Here is a 24835-nt window from a genome sequence, read left to right on the forward strand (position 1 = left end):
CTCTGCAAGGAGATGGGGGGGGTGTTTTGGGAGCAGGACTTTCCCAAGCCGTTGCCTCTCCGTGGAGAAATCCACGATAAAGGAGCGGATATCGATCCCGGTGCTGCTGATCGCCACTGGTGATTACAGTTATTACTGTGCTGGTGCTAATTAGAGGGGAGGGCTGGGACATGTCTGTCTGCAGGTGAGGATGTTGCTGCTTGCTGGCAGTGTCTCCCCAGGGTGCTGGTGGCTCCTGGGGGGATTTAAGTTGTGGGGGAAAAGGGGATTGATTTATTTTGAGCTGGGGCAGGTTGTGCCGGTGCCGGTGGGTGGGAATTGCTGCTGGAAATGGTACCTGTGGGATTTGTGCCGTGGGAGGGGGGACATCCTCCTCCAGTGGCAGTCACCAGTGGGCCCAGGAGCATCACTGCCTTGGGGAGCATCTCCCTGGGGAGCCACCAGCCCTGTCTGGTGGCACATGTTGGAGCTGGGTGACATGGCAAAGGGGATGTGGTGGCTCGGTCACGGGGTTTCCTGGAGGATTTCTCCTTCCAAACTGGTTTTGTGCTGCATCCAAGCATGTCCCCTTTCCTTCCCCAGTGCCTGGGGGCATCGCCTCGGAGTCCCTCACCTTCACCCCGCTGGAGGACATGATATTCCTGAAGTGGGAGGAACCGGTGGAGCCCAACGGCCTCATCACACAGTACGAGGTACGTCCCGGAGGGCTGCACTCCCAGGGTGGGGACACAGGGACACGGGAGAGTCCTGCTGGGGGGACACAGTGGAGGGAATGTGGGACAACTGCTGCTGTTGCTCATGGGGATTAAGGCAACTGCAGCACTGCTGCTGCCCCCAAGCCCTTCGTTTGGCTTTTCCAGTGAACCTCTGCTTTTGATTTACCCCAAAAAACATCTGCCTCCAGGCTGCCCCCATGGCCCTCCTTGGAATTCATCCCTTTCCCCCGAATCCGGGCTCTCCCCCCTCTCCCACGGCCGCGGGTGACGCTCTGCCCTGTCCCTGCAGATCAGCTACCAGAGCATCGAGTCGTCCGACCCGGCCGTCAACGTGCCCGGCCCGCGCCGCACCGTGTCCAAGCTGCGCAACGAGACCTACCACGTCTTCTCCAACCTCCACCCCGGCACCACCTACCTCTTCTCGGTCCGGGCCCGCACCGGGAAGGGCTTTGGCCAGACGGCACTCACCGAGATCACCACCAACATCTCCGGTAGGTTCCTGTGGCTCCACGGCTTCGCCTCCGCTCAGATATCCCGGGGTGGTGTCGACCCTCTGCATCGCTCCCGTGAGTTTGGTGGCTGGGAGGTTTGTGGGGACCGGAGGCTGCTATGGAAGGATGCTCTTGGGGGTGGCAGCTGTGCCGTGAGCCCCCCAGGCAGCCCCCCAACTTGATGGGTCCCTGGCTGGGGAGTCCAGCCAGCCCAGTGCTGGTGACTGGTGCTGTGTGAGCTCTCAGTGTAATTGGGCTTCATTAACGAGCCACGCAGTACTCGAGGCTCTTTGCTGTGGTGTCACCATTAACTGCAGCAAACAGGCTGAGATGAGCCCAGATGGGGGCACTGAAACTGCAAAGCAGCTCAAGCTGGACCACAGCGGCTGCCAGTGATGGTTTGGGGGCCACAGGGCTGTGCCAGGCATGAGGGGGGTCCCTCATCTTGGTCTAGGGGTGTTGCTGGGCTGGCTTGGGTGTGTTTCTGCCCCGGGGGTAAAGGTCACACTTTGATTCTAGTGATTCCAAGTGCCAGTGATTCTGACTGGTGCCATCCCTGGGCACATCTTTAAGCCCTGGAGCATTTGGGTCCTGCCAAGGTTGGATCCCGCTCCTGTCTCCTCCCCTCTGCCAGACCAGCATTGTTAACCCCCCTCAGTGCACACCCAGGGGTCCTCTCCCAACCCTGACACTTGTTCAAGACCTGGAGGGTCACACCGTTGGGTCACACTGCTCATGGCTCAGTGTCCCCCCTGAGCTGGGGGCAGCTCTGAGCACATCCCTGGGGGCCAGGACTCATCCCTGAGGGCCAGAACTCATCCCTGCTCCCTTTGCAGCTCCCACCTTCGACTATGGGGACATGCCATCGCCGCTGAGCGAGTCAGAGAGCACCATCACGGTGCTGCTGCGGCCGGCGCAGGGCAGGGGGGCTCCCATCAGGTAGGTCGGGGCTGTAGGAGGGTGAGACCCCACAAATGGGGTGGGACAGCACGGTGGAGCTCCAAAGGAAGGGCAGGACCGTGATTTTCCCAAAGCTATTTATTTTTGGGTATCGGTCTCTTCTCCCAGCAGTGAGGGCACAGGCTTAAGCTGTGCCAAGGGAGGTTGGAAATTGGGAAGTTCTTCACAGAGAGAGGGATCAAGCATTGTCAGGGGCTGCCCAGGGAGGGGGTGGAGTCACTGTCCCTGGAGGTGTTTAAGAAGAGACTGGATGTGTCACTCAGTACCACACGGGGTGACAAGGTGGGGTTGGGTCACAGGTTGGACACAAAGATCTCTGAGGTCTTTTCCAACCTGGCTGATTGTGTGACTGTGTGACTCTAACCCGTGCGTGGCCCTTGCCAGCACTTACCAGGTGATAGTGGAGGAGGACCGCCCCAAGAAGCTCAAGCGGGAGCTGGGGGGGCCGGAATGCTTCCCGGTGCCCCTCACCTTCGACGACGCCGTGTCCCGGGGCTCCGTGCACTACTTTGGGGCAGAGCTGCCCGCCAGCAGCCTCACCGAGGCCAAACCCTTCACTGTGGGGGACAACCAGACCTACAGCGGCTACTGGAACCCCCCCCTGGAGCCCAAGAAGGCCTATCTCATCTACTTCCAAGCCATGAGCAACCTCAAAGGGGTGAGTGCCCATGGGACCCCCAGGCAGAAGGCAGGCTGGGGTTTGGGGGGGTCACAGGAAAAACGGGGCTTCATTGAGGTCCCCCTTGGGCTACCCTCTGGGCTCACCCCCAGTGTCCTGCTCAGGGGGAGCTGGTGCTCTGGGCTGCCCTTATGGCACACTGGGACCATGGAGGGGTGTCCCATTCCTCCCAGCACCCCTGGGCTGTGCCTGTCCCCATCCCAGTGCTGACACTGGAGAGGGAGGAGTCCAACCTCCCCCACCCACCAGCCATGACTCCAACCAGCAGCAGTGCATGGGACACCCCATTCCTGGGCTCATCCTGGCGTGGAGAAGGACCATTTGGACAGCAGGAGCTGTGTGTGCATTGCTGGGACCCACTGCTGACAGGACAGCAAGTCCCAGCTCCAGAGAACTCCTGGGAGCTCCTAGGCTGCCTTTCCCTGCCTTCTGCTGCCTGTTCCCTCTGTGAAGGTGCAACAGCCCTGCTCTGACAGCACCCCCACATCCCTGGGCTGATTCCTCCAAGTCACTGATGGGACCACCGGGACCCTTCTCGGCATCACCTGCTCCAGCACGTCCCATCCCACCCAGGGGAGGGTGAAGGCAAAGCAGCAGGACCACGGCTCCATCCTCATCCTGCACAGCTCCATCTTGCTGGAAAGGTGCTGGTTATTGAATCCTTTCCTGGGCTCCAGGGTCGTTCACACCTCGCTGGGTTGTAATTAGAGCCGAGATGGACAGGGAGGATCTCGGCTCTGGCTCGCTTGGGCACTGCTGGATAATAACTGGTAGCTGATGCTGGTTTATAGCCTTCCTGCTGGGAGGCAATGGATTTGTCCTGGCTGCTGTCAGACATTGCAAAAAGGCTGGATCCTGGCTGGAGTTGTTCAAGGGTTTTGTGCCAGATGAAGCAAGAAACAGGAGAAGGAAAAGCTGGTAACCCCAGGGAGAGCAGGGCTGGAGCCGCCCCTGCCCTGGGCCTGTGGCATGGGCAGGTCTCAGTCCAAGGGTGGATGGAGCAGCAGTGCCAGCAACGGTGTCCTGAGGATGCTTGGAGAAGAAGGCAATCCTGCCAAGATGGTGCTTTTTTGTTTTGCAGCAGAAGTTGGATGCATGGAAAGATGGAATATTTTAGCTGAACCCGTCCCTACATGGCAAATGTTAAAACTGTTGGCTGGCAAACTTGTCAGCACATACAGGGCACTGGGACTGGGGCTGAAAACTTTAGCTGATGGAAAGAAAACCCCCATGAAGCTCTGGATGACGACCTGGGAATGTTTTAGCTGTAGCTGGTGACCCGCAGCTTACCTGGATCTGCTGGGTCCCTCTGATGGTCTTGAGCTTTGCCGTCCCCTCTGTGCCAGGAGCAGTGGACTTGGCTAACCCTGGGAATGCTGGGGGCAGCTCATTCAGCAGCATCTCTTGGGATGTGGGTCCCCAGGAGCTCTTTGGGTGCTGCAGCACAAATCACCAGCGAACTCCCTCGATTTTGGGGGGTCAAAGCACCAACGGACCGACCGTGCGTCCACCCAGCCTCGCTCGGAGCGGGAGCGGGGAGCGGAGCTCTGGGATCATCCAGCACTGATCCTCCTTTTTTACCTCCGTAGGAAACCCGGCTGAACTGTGTCCGGATCGCCCGCAAAGGTGAGCCCACCCTTCCCCAGCCAGGGGGGTCCCACCGAGGCTGTGGCTCCAACCCTGCGGCTCCTCCGGTGGTTGGGGCCGTGCCGGTGGGTGTGGGGACTGGTGCTGCTGGTTGGGCTGGGTGTGATGGTTTTATTCTTTCCCACTTCCTCTGGTGCCTGGGGTTTTCCCCTTGGCTGAGTTTTCCCTCTCGGTGCCGTTGTCGTGGTGGGGGTGGCAGGCTGGGGTCAGTAGTGCTGGATGCTGAATCCAGGGATGGCTGATCTGACGTGGGGCGTGACAAAAGGTGGCACAAAGGGACTTGTCTCACCCCACTGGAACTGAGAGAGGGCCTTGCCCGTGGTCATAGTGTGGCACTGCAGAGCCCTGTAATGTCTTGGTGGAATAATGTGTTCATGGAGCAATGAGCACCCCATGGGACAAATCCCGGTGTTTCCATATATGATGTTGCCAACGCCCCTGGAGCTGAGTGATGACCCCTCCTGCCTGTCCTTGTCCCCTGGCAGCTGCCTGCAAAGAGAGCAAGCGTCCCCTGGAGGTGTCACAGCACTCGGAGGAGATGGGCTTGATCCTGGGGATCTGTGCTGGGGGGCTCATCGTCCTGATTATCCTGCTGGGAGCCATCATCGTGGCCATCCGGAAAGGGTAAGGACACCTGGTGTCATGGCTGATCCTTCATCTGTCCCCTCCCCTGGGCTCAGCCCTTCTCCACTAACTGGGAGCTACTGGTGGTGATTGTGCTGCGCTGGGCAGACCCCAGACCTTCCCTCGAGCTGAGTGTCCGTGTGCTTGTGCATCCCACCAGGCACTGTGGGATCTCAGGTGGCACTGGGGACCAAGGGGCAAAGTCCTGGGGATGTCCCTTCCCCCTCAGGGCTCTGGAGCTTTGTCCCTCTCCCGTGTATTTTTCAGTCTTTTGCCTCTTTTTGCTGCTGCTTCTTGGCTTTGTGCTGCCCTGGTGATTCTGCAGAGATGGAAATGCTTCTGGCCCGTGTCCAGGCCCTGGGACAGTGCTGAGCCAGGCTGTCCCCATCCCACCAGCTCTCCCCCTGCTAACAGCAGCCAGGGCACCCCAGGGTGTGCAGCCCTGCACCCCCCAGCCCAAAATGACAAAAATCAGCTTCATCTGCACTGAGATGTCTCTGGGCTTCCCTGTTGCCTTGGCCAGCCCAGGGCTGGATCCATCCATGGGAGTGCTGTTGGCTGAGGTCTGGAGGGTCTGGCTGTGCAGGTCTCCCCCTCAGGGGTTGGGCTGGGGCCAATCCAATGCTGGACCCCTCTGGGGTCGGGCAGGGGGCTGCCCACCCTGGTCACCCCTGGGTGTGGGTGCTCAGAGCAGTCCAGCGCCTCCTTGGCTTGTTTTAATGGGGAAGCACTGAGCTTCCAGTGGAATGTGGACAATCCCTTACTGAGATCTCCAGCTGGCTCTAAACGAGTCATTAAAATTCGGGCGTGCACCGGAGGGGAGGTTTTCCCCGGGCTGATGATCCTTGGGGACCCCCAAACTGCTCTGCCACCCCCAGGGGAATCCCCACACTCCCCGGCTCTCTGGAAAGCTGAGCACATCCAGCGTGGGTGGGGGAACCTCAGTGGGGTGGGAGGGAGGAGGGCGAGGGCTTTCCAGGACACTCATCCCTGGGAGCGCTGGGGACGCGGCCGCTGCTTTTTGCTTGGGTGCAACGCCCTGGAAAGTGGCCCTGGAAAGCGGCTCCTTCTGTGCGGGGCCGGAGCCGGGGGGGCTCTCAAAGCCAGGGAGAAAGGACAGCAATTAAACACAGGGCTGGGGATGATGGAGCAAAGTACGTGAACAGCCAGGGGGGAGAGAAAACCAGCGGGGCACAACCTCGGCCCGTGGAAACGTGCAAAGCTCTTTGTGTCTCCGTGCGCCCCGGAGGGATCCTTGCGGATTTAGAGCGGGGATGTGGCACCTGGGCATGGTTGGCTTGTGACTCCGTTAGGTCTGTCTCTGATGGAGCAAATGCCAGTGGTGCTGATGGTGTTTTGGGGAGTGCTGTTGTGGGTGGGAAGCCACGAGTGTGGCTGCATTCCCAGGGAGGAGGAGGAGGAGGAGCAGCTCTGCTTCAGCATCCCGGGGTGAACCTGTTGAAGGACAAACCAGAGCCACAAATCAGACCTGATGCCAACAGCCCTGAGTTTGGGGCTGTGGGCAAGCTGGGATGAGCTCATAAATCTCCTCCAGAGTGTTTTGCCGTTGGAAAAACACTGATGTGGTGGAATGGGAAGGCAGCTCTGGAACAGACTCATTCCTAGGAAAAAGTGCACTGGAAATGTGATGTCCTAACCCCATCTATCCCACTGGGCCCCTGACCAGCTCCCTGAGGGAAATCCCTACATTTTGGACATTTGCTGTTCATTCTTAAAAATTATGGAACAGCCCCTTGGACAAGGGCACTGTGGGCACACCCCACCTCTAGTGTGGTCACCCTGAGAGCCGGTGCTTGTGCTCTGCTGCGGGATGTTGGCTCCTGCCTGGAATAAATAACCTGTGGATGCCAAAGGGGACCTTTATGGTGCATTAAATTTTCTGGCAGCACTGTAACCCTCCCTTCTCTGTGCTGGAGAAAAGCTGCTTATGCAATTTCTGCTGCTCTCTTTGTTTGCACGCTTGCCAGGAGGAACTACTATTCTTATTCCTATTACCCGTGAGTAATTGTTGTTCTCTTTCTCCTTTCTCCTCCTTGGGGCCACCCCGCTCACCCTACTGCTCCAACAAGTCCTTAGCTCTGCCCAGTACATTTTAAGGGTCTCTTTGGCTTGGGAAGATAATGCTGCTGAGCTTGTTAGAGGGAGAAAGCAACATGAAGGGGAAGGGTCAGTGACTCCGGGTTGAATTTTGGATTTTGGCAGCGTCTTGCAGTGTCCCAGCCCCACTGAGACATGGGCTCAGATCTCCTGTTCATCCCTCCCCTGGTTTAAGCCCTGCTCTGGCTTCTTCAGAGCTTGATGCTGCCTCTCAAAAATATTCATTCAGGGTCTTGAATTTGGGGTGTGAGGTTCTGTTCCTCAGCTTTCCCAGAATCTTTGTTAGATGCCTAACGGGACCTTGCCCTGGGGGAAAAGCCTCTCTGGTGGGTGCTGAGCACTTGTGTAGTCAGGGGGTCCAGCCTGTCCCTTGGGGTGGATTTGGCCCCCAGCATGGTTTTAGGATCACAGAATGGTTTGAGTTGGAAGGGAACTTAAAGATCATCTAATTCTACCCCCGCTGCCATGGGCAGGGACACCTTCCACCAGCCCAGGCTGCTCCAAGCCCCATCCAACCTGCCCTTGGACACTTCCAGGGATGGAGCAACCACAGCTTCTCTGGGCAACCTGTGCCAGGGCCTCCCCACCCTCACAGGGAAGAATTTACCCCTAACCACTGATCTAAATCTCTCCTCTTTTACTTTAAAACTGTTCCCCTTGTCCTGTCACTATTTGATCGTGTAAAAAGTCGCTCTCCCCCTGTTTTTTCTAAGCCCCCTTTAGGAGCTGGAAGGGGCTCTCAGGTCTCCCTGGAGCCTTCTCTTCTCCAGGCCAAACACCCCCAGCTCTCCCAGCCTGGCTCCAGAGCAGAAGGGCTCCAGCCCTTGGAGCATTTTTGGGATCCGTGTCCTCCTTGCGCTTGCCCTGTGCAGCAGTGATGCCCGTGGTGTGCTGGATGGGCTGTGTTGCAGCTTGGGGGGCAATGGGTGGGGCAAGCCTGGAGAAACTGGGCTGGGGAGAGCTGGGGCAGACCCATGTGATGCCAGATGGCTGGAGAGAGCCTTTGCTTACACATGGAGCACTCCTGGCTATCCCAGGGGAGGGGACAGGATGGGACATCAAGCGTGAGCAGCCGGCAAGGGATGATCCAGCTGGAGACAGCACAAAACCAAAGCATGGTGACCCTGGGATCTTACAGCACCTTTGGGTGAGCCCTGCTGATTTCTGCTTCCTCCCTACTGCAGGAAACCTGTGAACATGACCAAGGCAACCATTAACTACCGGCACGAGAAGACCCACATGATGAGTGCCATCGACAGGAGCTTCACCGACCAGAGCACCCTGCAGGAGGACGAGCGCCTGGGGCTGTCCTTCATGGACACCCACAACTACGGAAACAGAGGTAAGGATGGGAGTCCTGGCATCCCACTGCTCCCATCCCACAGCTACAGCAACCACAGTAAGGATGGGAACCCCGGTATTCCCCTGCTCCCACCCTACAACTGTGGCAACCAAGGCAACCCCTGGCATCCCACTGCTCCCATCCAGCCACAGCAAGGGTGCCCAATAATCCCTGAATATCCCAGAAACAACCTGCCAGAGCTCAAGGAGTGTTTGGACAATGCTCTCAGGCACGTGGTGGGATTGTTGGGGTGTCCTGTGTGGGGGCAGGAGTTGGACTCGATGATCCTCGTGGGTCCCATCCAGCTCAGGAGATTCTGTGGTTCTCTGAATATTTATCCAAGGCTCAGTAAGAAGGTGTTACATCTACTTTAGCCTGATGTGTGTGGCATGTTGCAGGCTTTTCCCTGCCCTGTGTAACTCTCCAAGGGCATTGATCTCATCGGTGCCTGTGGTAACTTTTATCATCATTCAGGCTGTGCTGAAGGGAAAATGCTCGTGGGCTGCTCGAGCTGGGTCTCTGCATCTTCTTCACGTGGAGATCTGAGCTTGTGGCTGGGCAGCTTGAGGCCGTCTGTGGGCTCAGAACCTGTCTGCACCCCCCCTGGAGCTGTGAACCCCAGCTCAGGGCTTGGAAGCTTTACACCAGCCTTCCCCAGCACACCCAGCCCTGGCCTTCCAAGGGTTACCGAGCCCCCGTGTTCACATCTGAGGGAGACTGATTCCTTCCCACCCACTGGAGGATGCGTCTCCACGCTGATTTAGTTGTAAAATAACTCCTTGGATGCCCCAGTTCCAACCATATGCTAATAACATCTGTTACAGTAACTTCAAGATGCCGCTTCCACGCGGCTCTTCCGCACCGGCTGTGGGATTAATGTGATTCCCGGCATTGTCTCACGGATAACAGAAGCCCAGAGGGCAAACTTTTCTTCTTAGTACATAGAACTAGGTGTATTTATGTTGGTTTTTTTTTTGGTTGCTGTCCTTGAAATGCTCAGAGGCTGGTGGGGCTCTGTGTGGGCTGAGCTGGGGAGGTTGGGCTGGCTGCCATGGCTGGGGACAGCCCCCAGTGGCTGTGAACGTCCTTAATTAACGAGGGTAAATGAATGGGCTGCTCTCTTGGTGGCTGTTCCCCACCAGGCCTCAGTTTCCGTGCATTTAAAAGGAAATCACTAATCCTCAGGGAAACCTGGGTGGTTCCTCAGTGTGTGGCTGCCTGGAGCCGTCAGCACCTTGCAAGTGCCAGCAATTAATTTCTCATTAATCCCAGGCCGGGTCATGGGGCACTCCTGGGTTGTCCTGTTGGTTCAGCCTGGGAGTGAGATCAAATCTCTGGTGCATCCAGCTCCGGGGGTGCTCAGCACAGGAAGGATGTGGAGCTGCTGGAGCAAGTCCAGAGGAGGCCACAGAGATATTCCAAGGGCTGGAGCCCCTCTGCTCTGGAGCCAGGCTGGGAGAGCTGGGGGGGTTCACCTGGAGAAGAGAAGGCTCCAGGGAGACCTGAGAGCCCCTTGCAGGGCCTAAAGGGGGCTTAGAAAAAACAGGAAGAGTGATTTTTTATATGGGCAGATAGTGATAGGACAAGGAGAAATGGTTTTAAACTAAAAGAGGAGAGATTTAGATTTAGGAAGGAATTGTTCCCTGTGAGGGTGGGGAGGCCCTGGCACAGGCTGCTCAGAGAAGCTGTGGCTGCCCCATCCCTGGAAGTGTCCAAGGCCAGGTTGGACGGGGCTTGGAGCAACCTGGGCTAGTGGGAGGTGTCCCTGCCCATGGCAGGGGGTGGGACTGGATGAGTTTTAAGGTCCTTTCCAACCCAAACCTTTCCATGAGTCCCTGCTTGCCCAACCCCTGACAGCAACGCAGAGCATCAGGTTTTGTGCAAACCCTGATTTTAGGATCTGGTGTGGGACCTTCCCTTAACAAATGCAGGTGAGATCTTAGTCTGGCTCTGCGGGTAATTACACAGAAAAGGCACAAACCAGGTAAATACTGCATAAACTCCCCCATTAAACAGCAGCCAGCTCCATTTGTGGCAGCGGGAGGAACACGGTGCCGCTCTCTAGCAGCGAGGAAAATTAACTGTTAAGCTGAGCTGGCGACTTTGGCAAGGTGATATTTCAACTCAGGACTTTGTGTGAATATTTGGGCACAGAGCTCTTGCCTGTCTGCATTGGAGTTAATTGGAAATAAGGTTATTAACCCCCCCTAATCTTGCCTACTGATTTCTAATAGATCTGCTGGGGTCCTAAAAAGGCCGTGATGGGTATTTTTAGCTTTGTGGGGTAGGAAGAGCTGTAGAGAGCACGAGGAATTAATTCTTTGGTTTACTTTGCTTTTCCCATTAAACTCCCTTTATCTCAACCCACGGGTTTTGTCACTTTTACCCTTCCAATTCTCTCCCCCATCCCAGGAATGGAGAGGGAGGGAGTGGCTGGCAGGGCTTGGCTGCCCCTTGGGGTTAAGCCCCAACAGTTTGGTTCACTCCAGCCTGGAAGTCAGTACTTTTACATAATTCAAACCAACTAAACTTCAGAGGCTGCTTGCAAGTCACATTGAGCAAAACTGTTCCGAAGAGAGGCTTTTACGTGACATGTAAATCCATTTTCCATGTACAGCACAGAGCCAGATAAGGTGTGATATGGTTTGAAGCTGGCTCCCTGCCAAGTCTCCAAACCTTACCACAAGAAGTCGTGTGTCCCCCCCCCAAAACCTCAGGGAGAAGAGGGGAAAAAAAACAACCAAGAAAACCGAAACTAGAGAGAGACAACTAAAGTGATACATATAAATATATTTACACATATTACAGTTATATGCAATTGAAATATATATACAATTTCACAAGGGAAAGGGAAGGGGGAAGGAAAAAGGAACAAAACCAAAATAAAATATATATATATCCCGATTAGTAGCCCAATATCTGGCAACTAAAAGAGTTAGCAAAGAAATCTCTCACTACTCTCCTTGGGACAACCGAGAGTTGCTCTGGAACAATCGCCGGCAACCTCCGCCTCCCAAGGTCGACAAGGCCCAACCAGGCCTCGCTCCCCAACACGGCAGACTCAACAGCAGGGAACCTGCACCTCCAAGCTGCCAGAAGGAAGGAGAGTGAAGGCCTCTCCTCCTTTCTTCTTATAGCCTGGCTTATGTAAAAATCGTAGGGAATACTGGGTGAATCTGGGCCCTTCCTTGGTTACAAACTGGTCACCGAGGAAGGCCTAGGCCAAACTACCACAGGTGCTATCCACGGAGACCAAAACGCTCCCGGGGGTGTTTCCCTCCTCCCTCTGCGAGCGCCAGGAGGTGACGGGGACGCTGCCCCAGGTTTTGCCCCCCTGATGGGCTGTGGTTGCCCCTCTCTTTTTGCAGGTGACCAGCGCAGCAGCGTGGTCAACGAGTCCAGCAGCCTCCTGGGGGGCTCCCCGCGGCGCCAGTGCGGCCGTAAGGGCTCCCCGTACCACACGGGGCAGCTGCACCCGGCCGTGCGCGTGGCCGACCTCCTGCAGCACATCAACCAGATGAAAACGGCCGAGGGCTACGGCTTCAAGCAGGAGTACGAGGTGAGAACACCTCCTGCAGCCCTCCCAGCTGTCCCTGCCCGCCCAGCCCCTGGCAGCAGGGCGGGGGATCAGGTTTTGTGGGATCCGCTGTGGGACCTTCCCCTGACAGAGGTGAGGTCTCGGTGGGGCTCTGCTGGGGGTTCCACAGCAAGGGCATAAAGCAGGTCAGTGCTGCATAAACTCCCCTGTTACACAGCAGCAGGGGGATGGACAAGGGGGCACAGGCAGGATCCACGTGCAGGGAGAAGATGCTCCAGAGCTGGAGCTCACAGCTCTCTGGGCTGGCACTGTCAGCATGGGGGGTGTCCCTGGGTCTGGATCAAACCTCTGGTCCTGGCAGCTCTGGATTTCATTGTCAGCTTGAACAGGTCCCTGAGAGGAGCCAAACCAGCCCTGCCAGCATTGTCTGCAGTGCGTCATCCCACCTCTCCTGCAAGGGCTGGGGATGCTTCCTTCCTCCTCCTCCTTCCTCCTCTCTTTTCTCCTCCTTCCTCTTCTCTTTTCTCTTCCTTCCTTCCTTCCTCCTTCCTTCCTCCCCCTCCTTCCTTCCCCCTCCCTTCTTCCCCCTCCCTTCCTCCTCTTTCTCCTCTTTCCTCCTCCTCTTTTCTCCTTCCTCTTTTCTTCTTTCTCTTCCTTTCTTCTTCTTCTTCTTCCTCCCTCTGGGCACCACAATGTCATGTTCTTCTGCTCCCAGACACACCTGTGATAAGTGAAGCTGTAGCCCAAGGACAAGCAATCTGGCAGCTCCCAAGACCACGAAAACCCTGGGGGGAGGATGCTGGAAAAGGGGATCCCTGGAAGAGGAGGGATTTCCCTCTCAAGGGTCGTTGGCTGCATCATGCCCATCCCACCTGTTCAGGCCAGAGCACTTGTAACAGAGCACATTATTTCACGTGCCTCTGCCTCAGCACACCCTGCAGGGGTGATTTCCTGACTCCTCGGTGTCCCACAGGTCTTGGGGATCAAAATTCCCAGTGAAATTGCTGTTTAATGCTCAGCTGTGCCAGGAACAGGAGCTTCCCCCCCCCTTTCATGTATTGGACAAACCAGGGCTTGTGATAATCATTAGTGCTCCTTGAAAAGCTGCTGTATGTTCTTGGAACTAGTCATTTGAAAGCACTCAGATATTATGGAAGGGGAGAAAACATGTAATTTCCTTCCACTTTCCTCCTCTTACACCAATCTATGAATGTTACTGTTATTACACACAAACCTGTTCTGTGCTGGGGAGAGAAAGGGGGCTGGGGAGGTTTAGGGAAAAAAAGAAACCCACAACCAACCCTGGGAAAAAAACCAGGCAGTCTGTAATTTGCTGGAAAATGGAGCATTTTGTGGATGCAACAGATGTGTGGAGCTGGGAGAGCGTGCTATGGAGATGGAGCCAAGTGTTGGGGTAAAGGGACCACCCTGTCTGTCCTGCTCCCCAGGAAATTTGTGGGGCTGGAGGGGACCCCACAGTCCTGCCCCTGGCTCAGGATATTCATCCTTTCCTTCCAGAGTTTCTTTGAAGGCTGGGATGCTTCAAAGAAGAAAGACAAGACCAAAGGGAGACAGGATCATGTGTCGACATGTGAGTGCCTTTAGACACCCCAAACGGCTTCAGAAACCTTCTAAAGGGCTTTGGGAGCTTTTCTGGGGGAAGGTTGGACTCGAGTCCATGGCAAGGAATAAACTGGTGGGGTTTGGTTGGTCAAGGGCAGCAGGAAGGTCCTTGCTCAGTGCAGGGTCCCAGCCTGAGAGCTCCTGTTGGGCATCAGGCTGGAGCAGAGGAGGGCCTGGCTGGAGCTGGATAACTCCTGAAGATGGGATATCTTGGGGTGATGACACCATCACCAGGATATTCTGGGTGGTGCTGGAAGGCGCCACGTAGCCTGAAGTATGTTTTCCTGTATGGACTTGTGAGAAGCTGCAGCCCTGCCCTAGGGAGCTTCTGGTGCGGATGTGCAGGATGCTGTGGACAAAAAGGGGTTAACTGATGAGATTTTAGGACAGAAGATTAGGGAAGGGCTTGACCCCACCTGAGAGAGGATGCTCTTCACCACCTCCCTTCAGTCCTTGTGGCACAGCCACCCCTTGCTCCCTGCCACATCTCTAGAGACATTCCTGCAGGGATGGAGACACCAAGCCTGCTGCTCCAGGAGCTCTGGTGCTCTCCACCTGCTTTGTCCTCAGCTTCCTGCCTTCCATCCAGCATTGTTCAGGACCCCAGAGGACACCAGAGGCTGGGCAGAGCTTTCTGGGCTCTGGCCATCCTGGTGCCTGGCTAGGCTGGAGGATGAGTGCCCTCTTTTTGGCAGGACTGGGCAGAATTCAGGGAGATATGACTCTGGTCTAAATCACCATCTTGTGTTTATCGCTCCTGAATATGCACCAGCCACCTGAGTTTTGCAGGTTCCTGGTGCAGAATGATTGCACAGGGTGCCTGGGGGGACCTGGGGGGTGACCAGCCCCAGGCACTGATGGTCCCTTCTCCCCTTGTCCCCAGACGACCGTCACCGTGTGAAGCTGCACCCGCTGCTGGGTGACCCCAACTCTGACTACATCAACGCCAACTACATCGATGTGAGTGGGGACAGGGCCTGTCTCGGGGGGGCTGGGCTGCAACAGGAGCTTCCTGGGGCCTGTCAGGGTCTGTCCAGCAGCATTTTGAGGAGTTTGGACAGCCCAGGGTGGGCTGGTCTGTGCATCCCTGAGACACACCATGAAGGACCTGCCTGATTTGTTTCTGTTCATCACCAGTTTCTGCTTGTTGCTCTGTCCCTCCTTTCTCATTTCCTCTCTCCTCCCTTTTTCTATCCTTTCTTTCCCTCCTTTTGTGACTGTGGATCTCTGTCCTCCCTGGGTGAGGGATGCAGAGGTTGAGGGGGCCAAGGGACTACCTGAGGCTCACACTGGGGTACCCCTGATCCTGCTGGTGCCTGTGAGTCTGGGCAGAGCTCAGCCCCAGTGAGAGTGATGTCCCCAAGAACAATGTCCCCCGTCACCTCCATGCTGAGACCAGGGGAGGTGCAGGAAAGCTCCATCAGGCTCCAGCATCTCCTAGAAGCAGCAGCAAATCCAACTCTTCCCTCCTGTCCAGAGGATGTTGTCCGTCAGTGGTGGCCTGATGCTGAGATCCCAGTGCCTGAGCAGCCTCCCTGTGTCCCTTCTCCCCTGTGTCTCTCTGTGACCTGCTCTGGGTCGTGTGCTCTAACCTCTCTCTCTGATCTGTGCCTCACTAATGTCTCTGTCTCTGATCTTTTTCTCTCAAACCTGTGTCCCAACGGGATCGTTAAGATTCGGATTAACCGAGAAGTAAGTAGATGGTTCCTCCTCTCCTCTGCTCCCATCTCCTGCCAGGCCTTGCCCTGGGCAGTGTGCTGTTGAATAACATCAGGGAAAGGCAGGCTGGGAAAATGTGTGGATAAACCTGGATATGGTGCAGGGAAGGGGAAAGCGAGGTCTGTGTGGCACAGGGAAAGCAGGGCCCGTGTGCTCAGAGGAGGGGTTGAATTCATCCCACAAAATCCCCTGTGAAAGGAGCCATGGGAGATGGAGAAGCCACTGTCACCTCCCTATGTGTGCTGTGGTTTAACTCTGCTGGGCCCATGGCCAAGGAGTGGGACACTGGGTCCGTGGTCCCTTTGGCAGCAGCCTGGCTGGAATGTGCTCCTTGGGCTGGCATGTCCCTGTTAAGAGTTGGGAATGGTGCCTGTAAGCAGCTGGGATGAAGAAGGGGAGCAGGGATGTCACTCAGCACCACGTGGCTGCTGTGGGATGGGGTGTCATTAGTGGGGCTCTTGTGGCAGCAGTGCCAGTGGCAGCAGGAGCTGGTGGATCCTGGGATGCCCTCTGGGTGCTGCTAAAGATTTTAGTGCAGACCAGGGATGAGTTAGGAGTCTTCCATGGAATGCAGGAGGTGCACCCTCCCAGGACAGGGTGTTCCAGGTGCTGGGTGACTGCTCCACCTCCTCCTCCCGTGGTGGTGGGCAGCACTGTGCTGGTGGGCAGGACCAGTTGGGTGACTGGGAAATGTCTTACGGGGCTGTGCCCCGACTCTTGGGTGTCCCAGTGTCCCCCCCAGCTCAGGACTGATGTCTCTGCTTCCCTTGCAGGGCTACCACAGGTCCAACCACTTCATAGCCACCCAAGGTGAGTGTGGCATCCCCCTCCCTGCTCCCCCAACCCTCTCAGCCAGGGGTTCTGCAGCCCCTCATTTAGCAGCTGGCTTTTGTCCCTGGTGGGATCTGACCTTGCTGGGGCAGGAAAGGGTGACAGGGGGCCACTGTGGAGCAGCTCCCACCCCTTGGCACCACAACCCCCCCCACGACCCTGCAGGACAAGGGCTCTAAAATGCCGTGGGGGTGTTTGTGCCACAGAGGCAGGAGGGAGGGCGTGGTGGCATCGTGGTGCTGCCGGGGCTGGGTTCTGCTGGTGGTGCCCATCCATCCCTGGGGTCCTTTCCTCTCTCCCCCAGGGCCCAAGCAGGAGATGGTGTACGATTTCTGGCGCATGGTGTGGCAGGAGCACTGTTCCAGCATTGTGATGATCACCAAGCTGGTGGAGGTGGGCCGGGTAAGCACCTCACCCCATCCCTTCCCTTCAGGCTCCAGCTCTGCAAGAAGCCACCTCCACAGAGCCAAACCCCCATCCCATCCTCTCCTTGCAGGTGAAGTGCTCCAAATACTGGCCAGATGACTCGGAGATGTACGGGGACATCAAGATCACCCTGGTGGAGTCAGAGACTTTGGCTGAGTACGCTGTGCGCACCTTCGCCCTCGAGAGGGTACGGCCCCGCTGCTGCCCACCCTGCCCTCAGGGACAGCTCCCACCACCAGCCACGGCCTGGCATTGACCAATACCCTAGTTATTAACCCAAAATGGGGCTTTCACCCCTGGTTGAGGTGCAGCTTCCAAACCCCAGGGACACCGGGTGTAGCTCCTTCCTTTGCCTTTCCCCTGGCTCTGCACCCTGTGCTGGGCGAGCGGCTCAGCCCCACGTAGGGTTGGGCAGGGAGTGAGTGGTTGGTTGGTTTGGGCAGGGAGGGAGTGTTTGGTTGGTTTGGGCTGTGAGTGAGTGTTTGGTTGTTCTGGGCACTGAGTGAGTGGTTGTTCTGGGCAGTGAGTGAGTGTCTGCCTTATTCAGGCAGTGAGTGAGTGTTTAGTTGTTCTGGGCAGTGAGTGTCTGGTTGGTCTGGGCAGTGAGTGAGTGTTTAATTTCCTGTCAGCACTGTGTGAGTGCTGTGGGGGAGAAGGATGCTTTCCTCTCCCCTGGGCTGGAGGTGATGTAGGTAACTGGAGATGGAGCCGGTGCAATTTACCCCTCAATCTACAGGAATATCAAATTGCTGCCTGGTTATAGGGCAGGGAGCAAAGATGTTCGTGGAATGAGACCTGAGGCTGCTGCTGCCTCCTCCTCTTTCTCCTTGGTTGCTTTTTAACCCTCTTGCAGTCAAGGAGAAGGGAGCTGTTGTATGGTCCACCTGAGCGGATGCTGAGCCGGCAAAATCATGGATTCCTGAGAAAACTGGAGTGACTTTGCCCTCTCACCCTTCCCTTACAGAGGGGTTACTCAGCCCGGCACGAGGTGAAGCAGTTCCACTTCATGTCGTGGCCCGAGCACGGTGTCCCCTACCACGCCACGGGGCTGCTGGCCTTCATCCGCAGGGTGAAGGCGTCCACCCCGCCTGATGCCGGCCCCATTGTCATCCACTGCAGGTACAGACATGGCCATGGGGCAGAACCAGCTCTGGGGGGAACCATCCACCTCCAGGATGGGGTCTGGGGGGTGTGGGTGGGGGGTAGGAAGCACGCTGTGTCCTGGGTGCTCGGCACCGGGCTCTGAACAACGCTGGAATCTCAGAGTGATGCTGAAATATTCAACAGGGAGGTATGAAAGGCGTAAATTGGGTTTCTAGTGAGGAGAGGCTGGGGCAGGGAGGGTGCTAGGGCTGATGGTTTGGGCGAAGGGACCTTAAAGATCATCTAGTCCAACCCCTGCCATGGGCAGGGACACCTTTCACTAGCCCAGGTTGCTCCAAGCCCTGTCCAGCCTGGCCTTGATGTCCTTCTATGATGTCACCCCTGCAAAATGTCACCCCTGGGCTGGTGGCAGCAAGGATGGGAGGCTGGGGCTGGTCCAGGGGGAACAGCCCTGTTTTGGGGCTGCCACAGCACCTGCCACTGGTGACACAACTCTGTCCTTATGGGAGGGGTGGCACAGGGGAACGGGCAGCTTGATCCCTGCTGATGGTCAGATATTGGGTCTGGCTGAAGGGAGAGGGAAGGGGGACAGAGGACAGCCCCTTTCCCAGGGTTACCCACAGGGACAGGCTCAGCCACTGGGACACTGGAGCTGGGAGGACACCAGTGGCACGTCTGAGCAGCAGTGTTGGCTTTCTGGCATTCCCATGGGATGGGTTAATGGCTCTCCCTCCTGGGCAAACGAGCAGCTGATGAGTGGGAGGGATTTTTTTATTTGATTTGATTTCTCCCTGTCAACTGCCTCATCAGCCTTCATTGAACAGCCAGGGTGATTAGTGCCCGCAGCCTGTAATCACTGCTAATCACCACGAGTGATTCACCAGCCCCAGAAATTAGTATTTCACTGGAAAAGACTGTAGGAAAGGAGCAGGGGGGTGGTTCTGTTGCTGACATGTCATGGGGGGGGGGTCACAGCAACAGTAGGACTGTGAGTCCAGGGTTTGGGATATCAGCACTGCTGGGCTGGCTCTGGGCATCCTGCTGGCTCTCCCTTGGGGGAATTCAGACCTGCTCATGCCAGGGGAACCTCCCTGCTCTCCCAGGGCTCGGTGCTGAGCCCTCCTTGGCCCTTTTGGGATGGGATCCTGGAGGACTGTTAGCACTCAGGTGGTTTAGCTCTCAGTTTTGTTGCAAAAAGCATGTGTTGTGTTGTCTTACAGTAAAAATGAACCTTAAACACGGGTGCCCCCCACAGCCTGACCATCACACACCCCTGGGGCTGCTGCAGTGGTGTTTGGGGGGGGTGTAAGGCAAAGCCAGGCTGTGGTTATGGAGGTGTGTAAGGTCCTGGCAGCCCTGCCTGGACCCCATCTGCCCCCACATTCATGGGCAGGGTCCATACACCGACCTTGCTCGGTGCCCAGCAGCACTTTGGGCTGTGTGTGGGTGCCAGCAGAGACTGGGAATGTGTTTGCTGTGTTTCCCACTCCCTCCCCAGTGCTGGCACGGGGAGAACCGGCTGCTACATCGTGCTGGACGTTATGCTGGACATGGCTGAGTGTGAGGGTGTGGTGGACATCTACAACTGCGTGAAGACCCTCTGCTCACGGAGGATCAACATGATCCAGACAGAGGTGAGCTGGCACTGGGCACAGCCGGGGCCGGGCGGGGCTGCTGTCACCACGGAGGAGGGGGAGGCTCAGCCCTGTCCCCTCTCCCCACAAAAGGAGCAGTACATCTTCATCCACGATGCCATCCTGGAGGCCTGTCTGTGTGGGGAGACCAGCATCCCCGCCAGCGAGTTCAAGCCCACCTACAAGGAGATGGTGAGGATTGAGCCGCAGAGCAACTCCTCGCAGCTGCGGGAGGAGTTCCAGGTGAGCGGCCCCAAAACCTCTGCCACCCCCTCTTCCCCTCGCCCTCCCGGTGCCCACCACCAGTGGGGCTGGCAGGAAAGGGGGTTTGGGCCCTGTGCTGAGAGGGGGGAGGTGTGTCCCCACAGACCCTGAACTCGGTGACCCCCCACCTGGACGTGGAGGAGTGCAGCATCGCGCTCCTGCCCCGCAACCGCGAGCGCAACCGCAGCATGGACGTGCTGCCGCCGGACCGGTGCCTCCCCTTCCTCATCTCCGTGGATGGAGACAGCAACAACTACATCAACGCGGCCTTAACCGACGTGAGTGGCCTCCTTCCTTCCCAGGGGATGCTGTGGGTTGTGTCTCAGGCAGCTTTTCACAGCTTGGTTTGGATTTCCAGCCTCGTTTTGCACTGAGAGGGCTCGTGGCAGCTGTGGGGGGAGGAAGGGCTGGGACTGCTGGAACCTGCACCCCTTCTTCTGTGTAACAGCATCCTGAAAGGACTTATCACCTCCTCCCACGAGCCCGCACTGAGGGACTTCAGTATTTTGCAGGGAAAGTGGAGCAGAGGAGGGAGAGGAAGCTCATGGAGGGGTTGGTGGCATTGAGCCCCCCGTGTGCTGCCAGCACCCTGCTGTGCATCCTCCTGTCCATCCTCCTGCTGCAGTTCAGGGGCTCTGAACTGCTCCCAAAGCCACCATTCATTCCCTTGGGCCAGTCAGAAGGGACCCCCGTGGTGGCAAAGCTATTTCCTGGCTGCTGATGGTCACGAAGCAGAGCAGAGAGGATGCTGCAGGCTCTGAGTGACAGGCCATTTGTCACCAAACCCACCTTGCTCTCCCTGAAAGGAGCTGGGGTGCTTTGCACGGGCAGCACTGAGCTCCTCACACCCTGGACACCTTCCCCAGACCCTCCTGGTCACAGCTGAGCACTGGCACCAGGCCAAGCCTTGCATTTTCCATCCCACAAGTGATTTATCCCACTGGATCTCTGTGCAGATCCCATCTCCCTGATCCCTGCTCCCACAGCAAAAGCAGTTTGGAAAGTGGAGTGGGCTGCTGGTGGTGGGGAGTGGCTCCTCTTGGGCTGCAGTGGGATGGAGCTTTGTTTTCAGCTTGCTTGCTGTTTGCATATCCATTTTATTTTTATGCATCACTGAGCCTCCCTTAATCTCTGCTAAAGGGTCAGCGAATAAAATATTTTTTTATAGACAGAAAAAGCCCCGAGGATGAAATTCTCGCTGAAGGGATAAAACCCATTTCCCTCTTTGGGTAAAAAAAAAAAAAAAAAGAAAGAAAAAAAGAAAAGTCTAATTTTCTTTAAGTGCCAAAGTGGTTTGCTCAAGGCAGTCTGTCCATCTGTCAGATGGTCTGGCTGCCTGTCACTGGTGCCACATTGTGTGGTGCCAGTGGAGCCGTGCCCTGCTCTGCACCAGCTGCTGTCACTTACACCTGTGCCAAAGATGCAGGTGCCAAGGCAAGCCCTGGGCAGCCCCTGGTGAAATCTGCTGCTCTCACCCCCCTCCTCGAGGGCAGAAAGCTCTCACCAGGCACCAGGGTCTCACTGCTGCCCGTGGGCAGGGCTGGGACAGCTCAATAAAGGCATTTCTGGGGGTGGAATGAGGAGGTTCTGCAGCAGCCAGAGGACCCCCAGTCAGCAAAGAGCTGTGCTGGATTTGTGTTTGGGGGGCTGGAGCCCAACTGTTGAGTCTGCTCGAAGCAGTGTTGAGCTTGGTGAGCTGGTGGCAGGATGACCAAGGGAAGGTTTCTCATCTGAAGTACAAAGGAGAAAGAATCACAGGTCAGAAAAGACCTCCAGATCATCCTGTGCCTGATCCCCACCTTGTCCCCCAGCCCAGAGCACTGAGTGCCATGGCCAGTCCTTCCTGGGGCACCTTCAGGGGTGGGGACTCCACCACCTCCCTGGGCAGCCCCTGCCAATGTTTAACAACCCTTTCTGTGAGAAATTCCTCCTGATGTCCAACCTGACCCTCCCCTGGCACAGCCTGAGGCTGTTCCCTCTCCTCCTGTCCCTTGTTCCCTGGGAGCAGAGCCCGACCCCCCCCGGCTCCCCCCTCCTGTCAGGGGGTTGCAGAGCCAGAAGGTCCCCCTGAGCCTCCTTTTCTCCAGGCTGAGCCCCCCCCAGCTCCCTCAGCTGCTCCTGCTGCTCCAGCCCCTTCCCCTGCTCCACTCTGCTTGCTGGACACGCTCCAGCCCCTCCATGTCCTTCTTGTCATGAGAGGCCCAGAACTGGACACAGCACTCGAGGTCTGGCATCACCAGTAATTTCCAACACCCCTGCTCCCCCACTTACTTGCAGTTTTTAGGGATCTTTTGCTCGGGGATTTTCTTTCTTCCCCCAAAATCCACTGAACCCCAGGGCAGTGGTTGCTCCTGCTGCTCCCAGTGCCCTCTCAGTGGTGGGACACTGTGGGTGGGGGTGATGCTGGGGGTGATGCTTTCATTTGGGGCCAGGGTGCAGAGCTGGGGGCTGGGGCCATCTGGCAGCCACAGCTTCTGCTTGTTCTTGGCTCAAAGGTGACACCTTTTCCTTAGTTATTTACGCAAAATACCCTTTCCTGCGAGAGCAGAGGGTGGGTGCTTTCATCCTGCCCCAGGGCAGGGATCACTTGGACCTCCCCATCACCAGGAGTGACAAAGGTTGTCCCAGGGAGACCAGGAGAAGGTGGCTTTGGTGCCACTCATCTTCTGGTTGCACTGATTTTTTTTGGGGGGGAGGGTGACAGCAGTGGCTCCAGTGCCACCACCACGCCCTTGATGGTGCTTGTCTTTCCTTCTCCCCAGAGCTACACCAGGAGCGCTGCCTTCATCGTCACCCTGCACCCCCTGCAGAACACCACCACCGACTTCTGGCGCCTGGTGTACGACTACGGCTGCACCTCCATCGTCATGCTCAACCAGCTCAACCAGTCCAACTCGGCCTGGGTGAGTCCTGCTGCCCCCGGGCACCCTGCTGGCACTTGGATCCAGCCATCCCAGGGGCTGCTTCGAAGCCCGGTTTATCTCGAGGCTTGGTTTTAACGACTGTCACTGCTGGAAGGGATTCCTGGCACCAATGTGTGCTGCAGATGGAAGAAGGGCATCATCTTTGCCCTGGTCTTTGAGTCCATCACATCCTTACCTTTCCATCCACTGCTTCAGCAAAGGGTTTTCCTGGCTGGTGACTGCCCGTGTTCTGTGCTGTCAGCCTGTTGTTCTTACAAGCTGACTGGAAGGTGTTGCATTTCTAGCCAACACTCTCTCCACAGCACAAGCTCCTTTCACGAGCACAAGCTCCTTCTCACTCATAATTCGAACAGCACCTTCACCTCGAAGGGGGGCTTTAAGTGTGTTTATTTTTTGGAGAGTGTCTGCTCAGTAGCTCACTGCTGACGGCGAGTCAGCAGCAGGTTTGCAGTGCTTGTCTTTTTGTAAAATAAAACTCCTTTAAGGTCGACAGCTCTTTTAAGCTCTTTGCAGTGAGATAAGCAGCAAATTCCATGTGGTTTGAGAGATTTTCATGGTTTCTCCCTGTCTCATTACCACAGACTGTAAAGAAGTTATTTGCTGTTGAGAATATATCTCTCTGTGTGAAAAATATAGGTAAAATGAAATGGCACAAGAAGAATTTCTTTCCTGGGCAGTGACTGAGCAGTGGAACAAAGACCAGAGGGGATGTGGAGTCTCCCTCACTGGAGATATTCCAGAACCATCTGGATGCAATCCTGTGCCATGCACTTGTCTCCCCTCAGGCTCTGTAAGGCCACAATGAGGTCACCCAAAGCTTCTCTTCTCCAGGCTGAACAATCCCAACTCTCCCAGCAGAGCTCCTTCATCCCTCTGACCATCTTGGTGCCTCCACTGGACTCTCTCCAGCAGCTCCATGTCCTTCCTGTGCTGGAGCAGCTCTGCAGGAGGGTCTCATCTGAGGGGCAGAATCACTTCCCTCGACCTGCTGCCCGTGCTGCTTTGGAAGGAGGCAGCAAACCTGATTTTATTTCTCTCAGCCTATTCTTTCATTCTGTGGTCCAGCAATGAAAGCCTTCCCTTGAGCTTCAGCTCCTGTGAGGCTCCTCTGCCACCCTCCCCCAGATCCCTGTCCCCTGCAGCCACCACTGTCCCCTGGCACCACCCTCTGCCATTTTTCTTCTTTACCCAGCCCTGCCTCTCTCTCTGGCCGTCCCTTCCTCAGGGATGTCTGTTACAATATTTAGCTGAATCCTAAATGTTTACCAGTTTAAGACCAACAGGTAATAAATCACCCTTTCCAGCAGGCAGCTCCAAAAGGTGACTTAGAGGGTACAGCCCTCACTTGAACTACGTCTCTTGCTGAAGGAAGTTTTAATATCCAAATTATAGTTCTGAGTCTGGAAGGCTTCAAGATGTGGGAGATTTATGGCCCCCATTAATAACCAATTATTTCTCAGACAGGTTTGCTGTGTGGTTGGGCCCAGGCTGTGGATGGCCTGGGTTGGTAAATGCCCTGTTAAAGTGTGGTGACAAACATCATCTGTTTTGTGTCCATGCTGGTTTCCAGCTGTCACAGTGTGAAAACAATCTCCTCCGTGCCCCTTGGACCGAGCCATCCGTCAGGGCCGGGACGGACACGTGGAGCTGCTCCCCGGGGGTGCAGGCTGGGATTGCTTTCACTTGGTGGGATGTCCTGGCCATGGGATGAGGGGAACTGTCATTCCGTGTTGCTGGGGCTGCCAATGCCAGAGTGGCTTCTAATGCCAACAAAGCTTGTTGGCTTTGTTGAGTGGGAGCACAGAATCACAAAATCAGCTGAGCTGGAAGGGACCCCCAAGGATCATGGAGTCCAACCCTCAGCCCTGCACAAGCCCAGCCCCAAGAGTCACCCCCTGTGGCCCAGAGGATCAGCCAAACCCTCCTGCAGCTCTGGCAGCCTTGGGGCTGTGCCCACTGCCCTGGGGAGCCTGGGCAGTGCCCAACCAGCCTCTGGGGGAAGAACCTTTGCCTGAGATCCAACCTGAGCCTGCCCTGACACATCTCCAGCTGTTCCCTGGGGCCCTGTTGGTCAGCCAAGCCTTGCTCCATCATTGTGCAGATCCAGTCTGTGCTTGCTGGAACTGGGGCACAGCCCATCCTGCACCCTCGTGGACCAGCTGTTGTGTCCGTGCAGTGGGAGGGGGCTGTGTGGA

The 24835-nt window shown here is 56.5% G+C and overlaps 1 protein-coding gene across 4 annotated transcripts in view; it reads left to right on the forward strand.

The window, feature by feature from the left end:
* Nucleotides 1-24835, forward strand: part of PTPRU (protein tyrosine phosphatase receptor type U) — a 67713-nt gene that overhangs the window by 33033 nt on the left and 9845 nt on the right. Inside the window, exons 9-28 of one of the 4 annotated variants that reach the window (XM_064635253.1) lie at nucleotides 583-692; nucleotides 1006-1207; nucleotides 2044-2146; nucleotides 2552-2825; nucleotides 4436-4472; nucleotides 4979-5117; nucleotides 7106-7135; nucleotides 8420-8577; nucleotides 11946-12136; nucleotides 13634-13706; nucleotides 14622-14698; nucleotides 15413-15430; nucleotides 16231-16267; nucleotides 16593-16690; nucleotides 16785-16901; nucleotides 17679-17833; nucleotides 19317-19452; nucleotides 19546-19695; nucleotides 19821-19994; nucleotides 22479-22619. In XM_064635253.1, the coding sequence (XP_064491323.1) occupies nucleotides 583-692; nucleotides 1006-1207; nucleotides 2044-2146; nucleotides 2552-2825; nucleotides 4436-4472; nucleotides 4979-5117; nucleotides 7106-7135; nucleotides 8420-8577; nucleotides 11946-12136; nucleotides 13634-13706; nucleotides 14622-14698; nucleotides 15413-15430; nucleotides 16231-16267; nucleotides 16593-16690; nucleotides 16785-16901; nucleotides 17679-17833; nucleotides 19317-19452; nucleotides 19546-19695; nucleotides 19821-19994; nucleotides 22479-22619 (2420 nt within the window). The remainder of the gene's footprint in view (nucleotides 1-582; nucleotides 693-1005; nucleotides 1208-2043; nucleotides 2147-2551; nucleotides 2826-4435; nucleotides 4473-4978; nucleotides 5118-7105; nucleotides 7136-8419; nucleotides 8578-11945; nucleotides 12137-13633; nucleotides 13707-14621; nucleotides 14699-15412; nucleotides 15431-16230; nucleotides 16268-16592; nucleotides 16691-16784; nucleotides 16902-17678; nucleotides 17834-19316; nucleotides 19453-19545; nucleotides 19696-19820; nucleotides 19995-22478; nucleotides 22620-24835) is intronic. The other 3 variants (XM_064635254.1, XM_064635255.1, XM_064635256.1) reach the window with 3 other exon arrangements.

Source organism: Pseudopipra pipra, chromosome 24, assembly GCF_036250125.1.
Source record: "Pseudopipra pipra isolate bDixPip1 chromosome 24, bDixPip1.hap1, whole genome shotgun sequence".
NCBI lineage: Eukaryota > Metazoa > Chordata > Aves > Passeriformes > Pipridae > Pseudopipra > Pseudopipra pipra.